Source organism: Panthera pardus, unplaced genomic scaffold (genome assembly GCF_024362965.1).
Source record: "Panthera pardus isolate Hobbes unplaced genomic scaffold, ASM2436296v1 HiC_scaffold_24, whole genome shotgun sequence".
NCBI classification, from domain to species: Eukaryota; Metazoa; Chordata; class Mammalia; order Carnivora; family Felidae; genus Panthera; species Panthera pardus.
In genome coordinates this window covers 138,929,971-138,946,280 of record NW_026526810.1, presented here as the reverse complement: position 1 = coordinate 138,946,280, position 16,310 = coordinate 138,929,971, and the positions used below count along the sequence as shown (strand labels likewise).

The 16,310-nt window shown below is 40.2% G+C and overlaps 1 gene segment (V, D, J or C); it reads left to right on the top strand.

Moving 5' to 3' along the window:
• The window catches only part of LOC109261859 (immunoglobulin heavy variable 3-74-like), a 64,929-nt gene extending 49,011 nt beyond the window's left edge, over positions 1-15,918 (top strand). The window contains 2 exon segments of the V gene segment in view: positions 13,940-14,250; positions 15,808-15,918. Of these exon segments, the coding sequence occupies positions 13,940-14,250; positions 15,808-15,918 (422 nt within the window).
• Positions 15,919-16,310: the final 392 nt, after the last annotated feature.

Genomic DNA, 16,310 nt, shown 5'->3' with positions numbered 1-16,310 from the left:
TCCCAAGCAACAGAATATACTTTCTTCTTGAGTGCACATGGAACATTCTCCAAGATAGATCACATACTGAGTCACAAAACAGCCCTTCATAAGTATAAAAGAACTCAGATCATACCATGCACAGTTTCAGACCAAAATGCTATGAAACTTGAAATCAACCACAGGAAAAAGTCTAGAACACTTGCAAAAGCATGGAGGTTAAAGAACACCCTACTAAATAATGAATGGGTCACCCAGGCAATTAGAGAAGAAATTAAAAAATATATGGAAACAAATGAAAATGAAAATACAACACTCCAGGGGCACTTAGGTGGCTCACTCGGTTGAGATTCCAACTTCGGCTCAGGTCACAATTTCCCAGCTTGTGAGTCCGAGCCCCACGTCCGGGTCTGTGCTGACAGCTCAGAGTCTGAAGCCTGCTTTAGATTGTGTGCCTCCCTCTCTGCCCCTAACCCACTCGCATTCTGTCTCTGTCTCTCTCAACAATAAATAAACATTAAAAGAAAAGAAAATACAACAATCCAAATGATTTGGGATGCAGCAAAGGCAGTCCTGAGAGGAAAATACATTGTAATCCAAGCCTATCTCAAGAAACAAGAAAAATCCCAAATACAAAATCTAACAGCACACCTAAAGGAAATAGAAGCAGAACGGCAATGACACCCTAAACCCAGCAGAAGAAGAGACATAATAAAGATCAGAGCAGAAATAAACAATATAGAATCTAAAAAACTGAAGAGCAGATTAATGAAACCAAGAGTTGGTTTTTTGAAAAAATAAACAAAATTGATAAACCTCTAGCCAGCCTTCTCAAAAAGAAAAGGGAGATGACACCAATAGATAAAATCATGAATGAAAATAGAATTATTACAACCAAACCCTTAGAAATACAAGCAATTATCAGGGAATACTATGAAAAATTATATGCCAACAAACTGGACAACCTGGAAGAAATGGACAAATTCCTAAGCACCCACACACGTCCAAAACTCAAACAGGAAGAAATAGAAAATTTGAACAGACCCATAATCAGTGAAGAAATTGAATCAGTCATTAAAAATCTCCCAACAAACAAGAGTCCAGGACCAGATGGCTTCCCTGGTGAATTCTACCAGACATTTAAAGCAGAGATAATACCTATCCTTCTCAAGCTGTTCCAAAAAAATAGAAAGGGAAGGAAAACTTCCAGACTCATTCTATGAAGCCAGTATTACTTTGATTCCTAAACCCGACAAAGACCCTACAACAAAGACAACTACAGCCCAATATCCCTGATGAATATGGATGCAAATATTCTCAGTAAGATACTAGCAAATCGAATTCAACAGCATATAAAAAGAATTATTCACCATGATCAATGGGTTCATTCCTGGGCTGCAGGCCTGGTTCAACATTCACAAATCAATCAGTGTGATACATCACATTAATAAAAGAAAAGATAAGAACCATATGATCTTGTCAACTGATGAAGAGAAAGCATTTGACAAAATTCAGCATCCTTTCTTAATAAAAACCCTCAAGACACTCGGGATAGAAGGAACACAATTAAACATCATAAAAGCCATTTATGAAAACCCCACAGCTAATATCATCCTCAATGGGGAAAAACTGAGATATTTCCACCTGAGATCAGGAACACAACAGGGATGTTCACTCTGTCTGCTGTTGTTTAACATACTGTTGGAAGTTCTAGCATCAGCAATCAGACAACAAAAGGAAATCAAAGGTATCAAAATTGGCAAGGATGAAGTCAGGCTTTCACTTTTTGCAGATGACATGATACTACACATGGAAAACCCAATAGACTCCACCAAGAGTCTGCTAGAACTGATACATGAAATCAGAAAAGTCGCAAGATACAAAAGCAATGTACAGAAATCAGTTGCATTCTTATACAGTAACAGTGAAGCAACAGAAAGGCCAATAAAGAAACTGATCCCATTCACACTTGTACCAAGACTCATAAAATACCTAGGAATAAATCCAACCAAAGATGTAAAAGATCTGTATGCTGAAAACTATAGAAAGCTTATGAAGGAAACTGAAGAAGATGCAAAGAAATGAAGAAACATTCCATGCTCATGGATTGGAAGTGTAAATATTGTTAAAATGTCAATACTACCCAAATCAATCTACACAATCGAAATCGTAATCCCAATCGAAATTGCACCAGCATTCTTCTCGAAGCTAGGGCAAGCAATCCTAAAACTTGTATGGAACCACAAAAGACCCAGAATAGCCAAATATTGAACAAGAAGACCAAAGCGGGAGGCATCACAATCCCAGACTTTAGCCTCTACTACAAAGCTGTCATCATCAAGACAGCATGGTATTGGCACAAAAACAGACACATAGACCAATGGAATAGAATAGAGACTCCAGAATTGGACCCACAAATGTATGGCCAACTAATCTTTGACAAAGCAGGAAAGAATATCCAATGGAAAAAAAGACAGTCTCTTTAACAAATGGTGCTGGGAGAACTGGACAGCAACATGCAGAAGAATGAATCTAGACCACTTTCTTACACCATTCACAAAAATAAACTCAAAACGGATAAAGGACCTGAATGTGAGACAGGAAACCATCAAAACCCTAGAGGAGAGAGCAGGAAAAAACCTCTCTGACCTCTGACGTCAGCCACAGCAAATTCTTACTTGACACATCTCCAGAGGCAAGGGAATTAAGAACAAAAATGAACTCTTGGGACTTCATGAAGATAAAAAGCTGCACTGCAAAGGAAACAATCAGCCAAATTAAAGGCAGCCAATGGAATGGGAAAAGATATTTGCAAATGACATATCAGACAAAGGACTAGTATCCAAAATCTATAAAGAACTCATCAAATTCCACACCTGATAAATAATCCAGTGACGAAATGGGCAGAAGACATGAATAGACACTTCTCTAAAGAAGACATCCAGACACCCAACAGGCACATGAGAAGATACTCAATGTCGCTCCTCATCAGGGAAATACAAATGAAAACCACACTGAGATACCACCTCACGCCAGTCTGAGTGGCTAAAATGAACAAATCAGGAGACTATACATGCTGGAGAGGATGTGAAGAAACGGGAGCCCTCTTGCACTGTTGGTGGGAATGGAAACTGGTGCAGCCATTCTGGAAAATAGTGTGGATGTTCCTAAATAATTAAAAATAGGTCTACCCTATGTCCCAGCAATAGCACTGCTAGGAACTCACCCAAAGGATACAGGAGTGCTGATGCATAGGGGCACTTGTACCCCAATATTTACAGCAGCACTTTGAACAATAGTCAAATTATGGAAAGGGTCTAAATGTCCATCAACTAATGAATGAATAAAGAAATTGTGGGATCTATTCAAAATGGAATACTACCTGGCATTGAGAAAGAATGAAATGTGGCCTTTTGCAGCAACGTGGATGGATCTGCAGAGTGTTGTGCTGAGTGAAATTAGTCATATGGAGAAAGACAGATACCGTATGTTTTCACTCTTATTTGGATACTGAGAAACTTGACAGAAGACCATGGGGAAGGGGAAGAAAAAAAAAGTTAGAGAGGGAGGGAGTCAAACCGTAAAAGACTCTTAAAAACTGAATAAACTGAGGGTTGATGAGGGTTGGGAGGGAGGGGAGGGTGGGTGATGGGTATTGAGGAGGGCCCCTGTTGAGATGAGCATTGGGTGTTGTATAGAAACCTATTTGACAATAAATTTCATATTTACAAAATAATCTCATTTAATTGTCATTACTATGTTTTTTTTTTAGTTTTATGTAAAATTTTTCAAATTCTATTTTATTTCCATCATTTTACTTTAGTCTACTACAGTATATTCACTTTTTCAAATTATCAAATGATTTTTTTCTTTTCGTTATCTTTATTCTCTTTTTCATTTCTTTACCTTTTTCTTAATTACAGAACAAAAAATTCATATTTATTTTTAATTTTTATTAAAAATATTTTCTTTAATCTTTTCTACTATATTCTTTACTTTTGTGTATATTATTTTCAAATTCTATTTTACTCCCATCTACCCTATTTACTCTACTTCAGTGTATTCATTTTTTCAAATTCTCAAATGATTTACTTTGCCCCCTGTTTTCCCCCTAATCTGTCAAACCACTTTCAACACCCAAACAAAACATACCTAGGATCTAGCATTAACTATTAGATTTGTGTGTATGTTTAATTATTAATTTTGATATTTTTGTAATTTTATTGTTTTATTTCAATATTTCTACTTCATTAATTCCTTTTCTCTCTTCAAAATGACAAAACAAAGGAATTCACCCCAAAAGAAAACCACGAAGAAACGACAGCCAGGGATTTAACCATCACAGGTACAAGAAAGATGTCTGAACCAGAATTTAGAATCACGATAATAAGAATACTAGCTGGAGTCAAAAATAGATTAGAATCCCTTTCTGAAGAGATAAAAGAAGTAAAAAAAAATAGCCAGAATGAAATTAAAAATGCTATACCTGAACTGCAATCACAGATGGATGCAGCTGTGGTAAGGATGAATGAGGCAGAACAGAGAATCAGTGACATAGAGGACAAACTTATAGAAAATAATGAATCAGAAAAAAGAGGGAGATTAAGGCAAAAGAGCATGATTTAAGAATTAGAGAAATCAGTGACTCATTAAAAAGGAACGTCAGAATCATAGGAGTCCCAGAAGAGGAAGAAAGAGAAATAGGGGTAGAAGGGTTATGTGAGCCAATCATAGCGGAAAACTTTCCTAATCTGGGGAAAGACACAGACATCAAAATCCAGGAAGCACAGAGGACCCCCATTAGATTCAACAAAAACTGGCCAGCAACAAGGCATATCATAGTCAAATGCACAAAATACTCAGGCAAGGAGAGAATCATGAAAGCAGAAAGGACAAAAAAAGTCCCTAACATACAAGGGAAGACAGATCAGGTTTGCAGCAGACCTATCCACAGAATCTTGGCAGGCCAGAAAGGAGTGGCGGAGTGTATTCAGTGTGCTGAATCAGAAAAAATATGCAGACAAGAATTCTTTATCCAGGAAGGCTGTCATTCAAAATAGAAGGAGAGATAAAAGTTTCCCAGACAAACAAAAATTAAAAGTTTTGACCACTAAACCAGCCCTGAAAAAAATTTTAAGGGGGACTCTCTCAGGGGACAAAAGATGAAAAAAAAAAAAAAAAAAAAAAAAAAAAAATATATATATATATATATATATATATATATATATATATATATATATATATATATCAAAAGCAAGAAAGATTAGAAAGGACCAGAGAACACCATCAGAAACTCCAGCTCTACACGCATCATCATAGCAATAAACTCATATCTTTCAACACTCACTCTAAACCTTGATGGACTCAATGCCCCAATCAAAAGACATAGGGTAACGGAATGGATAAGAAAACAAGATCCATCTATATGCTGTTCACAAGAGACCCACTTTAGACCTAAAGACACCTTCAGATTGAACATAAGTGGATGGAGAACCATCTATCATGCTGATGGTCAACGAAAGAAAGCCCAAGTAGCCATACTTATATCAGACAATCTAGACTTAAAAATACTGTATCAAGAGATGCAGAAGGGCATTATATCATGATCAAGGGGTCTATAGATGAAGAAGACCTAATAATTGTAAACATTCATGCGCCAAATGGGAGAGCACACAAATATATAAATCAGTTAATCACAAACATAAAGAAACTCACCAATAGTAATACCATAATATTAGGAGACTTCAACACCCCACTCACAGCAATGGACAGATCATCTCAACAAAAAATCGACAAGGAAAGAATGGCTTTGAATGACACACTGGACCAGATGGACTTAACAGGTATATTCAGAATATTTCATCCTAAAGCATCAGAATATGCATTCTTCTCCAGGGCACATGGAACGTTCTCCAGAATAGACCATATACTGGGACACAAATCAGCCCTAAGTAAGTAAAAAGTACAAAAAGTACAAAAAGATCGATCATACTGTGCATATTTTCAGATCACAATGCTATGAAACTGGAAATCAACCACAAGAAAAAATTTGGAAAGGTAAAAAATACCTGGAGACTAAAGAACATCCTACTAAAGAATGAATGGGCTAACCTAGCAGTTAAGAGGAAATTAAAAAGTATATGGAAGTCAATTAAAATGATAACACCACAACCCAAAACCTCTGGGTCGCAGCAAAAGTGGTCATAAGATGAAAGTATATAGCATTCCAGGCCTTCCTAAAGAAGGAAGAAAAGATCTCAGATACACAACCTAACCTTACACCTTAAGGAGCTGGAAAAAGAACAGCAAATAGAACCCAAAACCAGCAGAAGACAGGAAATAATAAAGATTACAAAAGAAATTAATGCTATCGAAACCAAAAAAAAAAAAACAAAAAAAAAAAAACAGAAGAACAAATCAATGAAACCGGAAGCAGGTTCCTTGAAAAAATGAACTGAATTATAAACTACTAGCCAGTTTGATCAAAAAGAAAAATAAAGGATGCAAATAAGTAAAATCAAGAATGACAGAGGAAATATCACAACCAACACAACAGAAATAAAAACAATAATAAGAGAATATTATGAGCAATTATATGCCAATAAAATGGGTAATCTGGAAGAAATGGGCAAATTCCTAGAAACATACACACTACCAAACTGAAACAGGAAGAAATATAAAAATTTGAACAGACCCATAACCAGTAAGGAAATAGTATTACTAATCAAAAGTCTGTCAAAAACAAGAGACCAGGGCCAGATGGCTTTCCAGGGGATTCTACCAAACATTTAAGGAAGAGTTAACACCTCTTCTCTTGAAGCTGTTCCAAAATATAGAAACGGAAGGAAAACTTCCAGACTCTTTCTGAAGCCAGATTTACCTTGATTCCAAAAGCAGACAGAGACCACATTAAAAGGAGAACTATAGACCAATTTCCCTGATGAACATGGATGCAAAAATCCTCAACAAGATATTAGCCTACCAGATACTACAATACATTAAAAAAATTATTCACCACGACCAAGTGGGATTTATACCTGGGATGCAGGGCTGGTTCAATATCTGCAAAGCAATTAACGTGATTCATCCCATCAATAAAAGAAAGGACAAGAACCACATGATCCTCTCCATAGATGCAGAGAAAGCATTCGACAAAATACATCATCCTTTCTTGATAAAAACCCTCAAGAAGTAGGGATAGAAGGAGCACACCTCGAGATCATAAAAGCCATATATGAAGGACCCAACACTAATATCATCCTCAATGGGGAAAAAGTGAGAGTTTCAATGTGCTTAGTGTTACTACAATAGTGAAGAACTAAGGTTTCTCTGCACAGCATTCTGGGGCCTAAATTCCTTTTTCTGGTGCTAAGGACATTTCTCCCCTCCTGGTACACAAAGGGTGTATTTCACATAGGAGATTTATATTCTGTTTAGGGAACAAAGGATGGTCAGTGCATCTCTGCACTGGCTGTTTCTCAAGCATGTTTCATTCCAGCGGCATATTTGGGGTGGCACATTCTGCTCCCCTCCACCATGTAATGCTGGAGTAGAGACACGGGAATAAATGCCCTGTGAGTCTTGACAGGAACCTCCCTGCAGGGCCGGGCCTAGACTGCAGGGAGCTTTCAGTACTACCCAGCACCAGGCTGCTACCCCAGGTGAGTAGGTGCACAAGGGGTGAGGAAGGCTTTTCTGTAGAAGCCAGTGTTTCCTTTTCCAGAAAGCAATCTAAAATATGAGCAGGATGATGGATGCTAAAGGGTGTTTAAATATCCTGTTCCATCAGAGCATTTAATGAACTCAGGCAGTGAGAAGACACTTGAAGACGCTGCTAGTCCAGGGCTTTTAGATATCTTCATCTAAGGGATGGAAGCCAGGATGCATTTATTACCCCATTTTGTGCAACAGTTTGGAGTCATGCTTATCCAGGAATAAGACGTACAGATATCAGAGCCAACAACAGGTTCAGGTGGTCTCTGCCTCATTCAATACTGCTCCACAATGGGGAGAATTTTCTGTAAGGTCTTATCACTCAGTGGCAGGAGCTCAGTCTGCACACAGTTCAGGAACCTGGCCAAGGACCCATGTCCTCAAACAAGGATTAGACTGGTGCTCTCTGAGTCACAATGTACACGGTCTCTGGGACCGTCTCCAGATGGTTCTGGTCCTGTGTATGAAATACTCTGTCTCATGGCTATGCAAATAGTCCTCAGAGCACTAGGTTAAGTATGGGTGTGTCTGTGCCCTGAGAGCATCACCCTAAAACGCCATCCTCTACCGGAGACCCGGAGACACATTTCCTCACAATGGACTGGAGCTGGAGAATCCTCTACCTGGTGGTGGTGGCTACAGTAAGGGTCAGCCAAGTCCCTGGACACAGGAGAGGACCAGGACCAGTCAACATTGATTTCATCCACTCTTGTCCCCTCTCTACAGGCGTGCACTCCCAGGTTTTGCTGGTGGAGTCTGGGGCTGAAGTGAGGAAGCCTGGGGCATCAGTGAAGATCTTCTGCAAAGCATCTGGACACAGCTTCACTGATTACTATATGTACTGGGTGCGACAGGCTCCTGCACAAGGGCTTGAGTGGATGGGAAGCATTGACCCTGAAGATGGTGCTACAAGCTATGCACAGAAGTTCCAGGGCAGACTCACTCTGACGGCAGACACATCCACAAACACAGCCTACATGGAGCTAAGCAGTCTGAGGTCTGCAGACACGGCCATGTATTACTGTGCAAGGACACAGTGAGGGGTTGTCATTGTGAGCCCAGACACAAACCACCCTGTAGAAGAAGATCAGGACCGCCAGGGGGTGCACACTATGCACTATTCTGTGTTCCCAGGAGCAGGCGCAGGTAGGGGTAGACCAATTGCCCAAGTGAACATGGACGCAAAAATTATCAACAACATACTTACAAATTGAATCCAACAGTACATTAAAAGAATCATTTACCAGGATGAAGTCGGATTTATTCCTGGGGTGCAAGGATGGATCAATATTAACAATCAATCAAAGTTATACACCATATCAATAATAGGATAAGACCCAAATGATCCTTTCAATAAATGCAGAGAAGCATTTGATAAACTACACTATCTTTTCTTGATAAAAACCATCAAGCAAGTAAAGATAGATGGAAAATTCTTCAACGACATAAAGGCCATATACAAAACACACACTGTTAACATCATCCTCAAAGGGGAAACACTGAGTGCTCTCCACATATGGTCAGGAACATGACAGGGATATCCACTGTCACTAATTTTGTTCAACGTAGTACTAGAAGGCTTAGCCTCTGCAATCAAACAAGGAAAAGGAATAAAACGCATAGACATGTGACAGGAGTAAGTCAAACTTTCACTCGTTGCAGATAGCATGATACTCTGTGGAAAATCCAAAAGATTCCACCAAAAGACTTCTAGGACGGAGACAAAACTCAGAAAAGTTGTAGGATACAAAGACAACATCAAGTTATTGGCACTATATACATACACCAAAAATGAAGCAGAAAAGAGAGACATTAAGGAATCAGACCCATTGACAATTGCACCAAAAATCATAACATACCTAGGAATAAACCTAACCAAACATGTTAGAGATCTGTATGCTAAAAACTATAGAAAGCATATGAAGCAAATTACACAAGACACAAAGGAAGAACATTCCATGGTCATGGATTGGGAAACAAATATTGTTAAAATATCAACACTACCCAAAGCAATCTACACATTCATTGTGATCCTTACCAAAATAACACCAACATTCTTCACAGAAAAAGAACAAAGAATTTTAAAATTTGTATAAAACCAGAAAACACCGAATAGGCAGAGCAATGTTGAAAAAGAAATCCAAAGCTGGAGGCATCACAATTCTAGACTTCAAGCTGTATTATGAAGCTGTAATCATCAAGAAAGTATGGTACTGGCACAAAAATAGACACATGCATGAATGGGACAGAATAGAGAACCAGATTTGCTGAACAGTCTGTTCAGCAAATGGTGCTGGGAAAACTGGATAGTAACATGCAGAAGAATGAATCTGGAACACTTTCCTACAGCAAACACAAAAATATATTCAAAATGGATGAAAAACCTAAATGTAAGACCAAAAAGCATCAACATCTATAAGAGAAAACAAGCAGAAAACTTTTTGACCTTGACCTCGGCAACTTCTTAATAGACATGCCTCTAGAGGCAAGGAAAACAAAAGCAAAAAATGAACTATTGGGACCTCATCAAGATAAAAAGCTTCTGCACAGTGAAGGAAACAATCAACAATGTTAAGTAGCAACTGACAGAGGAGTGAAGATATTTGAAAATGACATACGTGGTAAGAGTTAGTATCCAAAATCTGTAAGAACTTAACAAACACAGAAGAACAAATATCCAGTGAATGATAAAAAGACATGAGCAGACACTTTTCCAAAGAAAACATCTGGATGGCTAAGAGACACATGAAAAGATGCTCAACATCACTCATCATTGGGGAAAATCAATTCAAAATCATGATAAGATACCACCTCACACCTGTCAGAATGGCTAAAATGAACAATTCAGGAAACAACAGATATGGGCAAGGATGTGGAGACAGAGGAACCTTCCTATACTCTTGGTGGGAATGCAAAGTGGTGTGACCACACTGGAGAAGAGTTTAAAAAGTTAAAATAGAATTGCCTTATGTCCCACCAATTTCTCTACAAGGTATTTACACAAAGGACACAAAAATTCTGATTCAATAGCTAAACGGGTGATGGAGATTATGTAGGTCACTTGTTGTGATGCGCACTGGGTGTTAATGTATATCATGAATCACTAAATTTTATTCCCAAAACTAAAACTACACTACATGTTAACTAACAAAGATGTAAATAAATAAAATCTTCAGACATTAAAAAACAGGGGAAAAAAAGGAAAGGGACAAATGTTACAAATGGTCATAACCAATGGCATCTAGGGCAGTGAGTCTAACAACTTGCATTTACCCATTTTATCCCTAACTGGTAGTGGACATTAATTAACAAACATACTCATGATTCCCAATGTTGGTGCCACGTAAGTTGGAATTCAAACCCCAGCTTCCCTTCCCAGCTCCTCTGTGACCACATCTCATGGGCAGTCTGTCTAAACAGCTGGCATCTATGTATTGCCTGTGTGTAGAAGTTCTTGCTCCTGGAACAGGCCCGTTCACCCACGTCTGCTGGGTACTCAGAAAGCACAGACTAGTGTCAGCTGGCATTCCTTGTACTTCCCATTCCTCACTAGGGAACAAGCTCAGCCTTGAGGATGCATGTTTACATGGGCTGTTCCACTGGTCTACACCACCTGACACCACCTGGATGCTGACTGCATCCAGACACATTTCACTCTGGTCTCTGTAATCTGCTCCACTGGTCTGTGTGTCTGACTCTGTGCCAGCAGCACAGTGTTATAGACAATGTACCTCTGCAATATACTTAGAAAGGAGGATGTGTGCTGTCTCCAGGTTTGTTCTTCTTTCTCAGGATTGTTTTCTCACTTCTGTGTGCTTTGTGGTACCATATAAATAAGAATTTCCCAGATACATTCATTGGCATTTTTATTAACTCAACTAACATTAGAAATTATTAGAACAGATAAAAGGAATAAGGAGTGTAATAATACAAAAAATTAACAAATCGAAATTGATATCTGGAAAGCTAAATGCAATTGAAAAAGCATCTCTACTAGGAAATAAGTAAAACTCAAACAGATACAATCAGAATTAAGGAGGGGACATAACTGATACCAAAGAAGTGAAGAACAATAACAGAAAATGCCTAGATAATTATAGACCCATTATTTGATTACTAAGGGGCAACTAGGCAGTTTCTAGAGTTATACAATCCACAAGACTGTACATGAAGAAATAGAAAATTAACAGAATTAAAGCAAGTAAGATTGAATCTATAATCTAATCATATCCCGCCCCTAAAGGAAAAAATTCAGCTTGGTAACGGAGGACTTTATCTATGAATTGTATCAAAATATAAAGGATATTTAATGCCAATACCTCTCAGACTCTTACCAAAAACTGAAAAGAAAGGAATAGGCCCCAACTCATCTACAAGACCAACCTTACTATGATGTGAAATCAAAAGACACCTTAAGAGAAACTAAAGGCCAATATCTCAGATGGACATACATGCAAAACTCCTAGCATAGTGAATGCAACAGCACAATGAAAGGGTCATATGTGACAATGCAGTCACATCTATTGATCACCTATATCATCATCTATTGATATATATAAAACTAGACAAAATTCATCAAATTGTCATTATTAAAAAATCTCAGCAACTGAGGGAAAGAAAGAAATTACCTCCACAAAATTGTGGCCGTAGATGAAAAGCCCACAGCTGACAGCATATTTAACAGTGAAAAACTGACGCTTTTCCTGTCATATTAGGAGCCGGGCAAGGATTCTCATTCCCTACATAGGTATTCCGCATGGTAACATGAAGACCAGTAAAATATGGCACCCAATGTATGTCATCTTGTCACATGGCTTCTTTGGAGGAAAGTCACTTGAGTAACAGCTAGTCTAAGGAAACTGTGACCCTCCTTTGTCCCCTTGGGGGCAGGAAATAAATCTCTTCTGGGAAACTTCCTTTCCCTCTACCAGAATGGAAGAACCATCCTTACACCAGAAATGGGAACTTTAGCACCAAGAAAGCTGTGCAAACAAGCCTTGTTAATTCCTCACTAATTGACTTGCCCAAACCCAAATCTCTGTCTTGTTAACTCTTCACAAATCCATTGTTTTTTTTTTTTTTCTAAAAGGCACAAGTGCCACCTACGTTCTTCATTCTCTGGGTGTCATATTATTAGGAAGCTTGTGCACATGCAAAATGAAATTTATTCTCTTCTCTAGATCTGTCTTATGTCAGTTGAATCCTTAGGCCAGACAAAGAACACAGAAGCAAAGAAGGAAAACCCTTTCTGGTCCTAGAAGTTGAAGGTGTACCCATAAAAATTAGGTAAGAAAATGAAATAAAGACATGCAAATCAGTAGGAAGAAAATTATTTGTTTGAGAATCACATGAACTTATAGTAAAATCTTAGAAACTCCATAAAAAAAGTATTAGAACTAATAAACTCAGGAAAAGTTCAGGGTACAAATCAACATACAAAAATATGTTGTATTTCCACACACCTAAAACATAGTATATAAAAAAAATAACAAAATCACACAATTGAAAATGGCACAAAATGGAGCATCTGTGTGGCTCAATCCGTTAAGGGCCTACTGTTGATTTTGGCTCAGGTCATGATCTCATGGTTCCTGAGTTTAATTCTAAGGCAGGGTCTGCAATGATTGTGCAGAGCCTGCTTGGGATTCTCTGTCCCCTTCTCTCTCTCTGATCTCTCTCTCCTTCCCTCTATCTGTCACAAAAAAATAAACACACATTAAAATATATGGCACAAAATAAAGTATTTAGGATTAAATTTCACTAAAAAGTAAAATAGCATACCAAACATGACGTGCTGGGAGAAAGACATGTAAAATGGCAAACACAGATGAAAAGATCACTGTGTTCACAGATTAGATTATTTATACTGTCACAGTCCCTTCTGCAAGAAGTGATCTAGAAGTGCCTCTCAAACACTGGTTTTAAATTTGAAACAAATCTAAGTCTGGAGCCTGATATATAGTCAGAGGATATGCAAATAAGGCCCTCCCTGTGCTGATTAAACCAGTCCAGCTCCATCCCTGCAGCTGGGAGAGGAGCCCCAGCCCCGGGAGTCCCAGGTGTTCCCATTCTGTGATCAGCACAGAACACACACACCTCACCATGGAGTTTGTGCTGGGCTGGGTTTTCCTGGTTGCTCTTTTAAAAGGTAATTCATGGTGAACGAGGGACACTGAGTCTGTGAGTGGATATGAGTGAGACAGTGGATGTGTGACAGTTTCCTGACCAAGATGTCTTGTGTCTGCAGGTGTCCTGTGTGACGAGCAGCTGGTGGAGTCTGGAGGAGACCTGGTGAAGCCTGGTGGGTCCCTGAGACTCACCTGTGTGGCCTCTGGATTCACCTTCAGTAGCAACTACATGCACTGGGTCCGCCAGGCTCCAGGGAAGGGGCTGCAGTGGGTCGCACGCATTTACACTGATGGAAGTAGCACAGGCTACGCAGACTCCGTGAAGGGCCGATTCACCATCTCCATAGACAACGCCAAGAACACGCTGTATCTGCAGATGAACAGCCTCAAGACCGAGGACACGGCCACATATTGCTGTGCGAGAGACACAGTGAGGGGACCTCACTGGGAGCCCAGACACAAACCTCCCTGCAGGAGGGGATCAGCACCACCAGGGGGCGCACACTATGCACAATTCTCCTTTGTGTTCCCATGAGCAGGTGCAGATGGAGGTTACAGGCAGGTTTCCTGTCAGGGTCTGGGGTTTCCTCTCAACACAGCAGTTCCTGGACACAGGATTCTGTGCGTACCTATTAACTTTCTGAATTAGCAACTGTGTTGTCATAGGAAAACTGCACTAACATGCACAAAGACACAGTTGTTTGCATTGCTTACTCCTGTCCCTCAACGTGAGTGAATTACAGATTTCCTGAGGCACAACAGCTGAACCTTAAAGCAGTCCCAGATGCACTCCCTGTGCAGCCAGGACCACAGGATCCCACAGCTCCCCATTATCTTCACCCATCGCTTGTCCCAATCAAACAACGTGACTCTTCCCTCCTGGCATTTGCTACTCAGGACATTCAATGAGCTACAGCTTTATTCAATTCCTCTAAACAAGAGATGAATCATCTCCATGTATTAGTCAGGATTCCCTTGAGCAACAGAATCCAAAGCACATTGGTTTCCATGACAAAATATGTTGAGAAGTCCCATGATCTACTGCCACAATTTGGGGACCCAGGAAAACCAATGGTGTAATTCTCACCTGATTATGATATACTCTAGTCTCAGAACCTGCAGAGCTGATGATGTAGCTCTCAGAACAAGGGCAAGAGGAGACCAATGTCCAGTTCAAACAAGCACATGGGAAGTAAAAATGAGGGAATTCTTCCTCCCTCTGCATCGGGTTCTACTCAGAACTATAATGGAATGGGTGATGCCTAGGCAGAAAGAAAACATGGATGGAAATGCCAATCTCTTCTGGAAACACATATCAGACATACTCAGAAGGAGTGGTTAATCTGGGCACCCATGACGCAGTCAAGATTAAAATAAGGTAATCATGAAGTCAACCTCCTGTAAATGTGGACTTCAAAGACTAAAGATTTAGAAGTCCATGCTGTCACGGGGGTGGAGCCTGGTGGGCATGGCAGTGCTCCTGTGAAGAAGGAGAGCAGAGACCAATGGGGGGGCACTGCGATCTGAGGGTCCCCTGGCTGGCATAGGGAGAGACAGTCCCTTCTTGGAGTGCATTTGTGAGAGGGGGCATTGCCTCTCATGGGACACGAGAGCTGACAGGCACCATTGCACTGCCCTGGTCATTAGCATTGGAGCCTCTGCTAAGAGCACCTAACTGGACGCTGCCTTCTTGATGTTCTTTACCATGAACTCCAAGCCCCTAATGTTCATGCAACTGCCCTTCTGGGATAACCAGCTCCAGCCACAGCACAGAAAAACCCTCTCCCACAGGATCGGTGGGGTCCCTATAATATTGAGTTCATACAGTTTGGACTTTTGAAACCCAGCTAGAGCTCCTGATATAAAATATAAGAGCTCTGTGCCACCAGGTGGGCCAATGGCTTGGACACAGGCAGGGTGAAGGCAGGGTTCTGACTGGGACCAATGAGTACAGATTTTTCTCTCTGTGGGAGGGCTTCCTGAACAGGGGCGGCTGGGAACTCCAACTGCAGGGACTAGAGGGGTTGCTGATGCCAATATTTCCTCCCGCCAATCAGCATGGACAGAGTTCAGTGAGCAGCACAGCACCCCCCAGTAGAAGCTGAGCCACTGACACCAAGATCCACCCCCCTTGTCTTACTCAGATGCTTCCTTACTAGGAAAAGACTGCCTGGAACCCAGACCAGCACCACGCCCCTCCCTCCAAAGACCACCATATACCCCCACAGGCACCAAGTCTACTGACCATAGAGTGAGGCAAAGCTTCACTTCTAGGGGAGATAGGAATTAGCCTCTTTTAACAGTCAGAGAAAACTCACTTAGTTAATACACAACACTGGACAAAGTTGAAAAACTCCCTACTGGAGGCAAGGAGAAACCTGCAGAGGACTGACTTGAGGGACACAGCAGCCAATACATGACAGCACAGTGCACACAGCACATGCAAGAAATGCTTCCAGAATATCAGGTCCTCAACAGTATGTAAACACT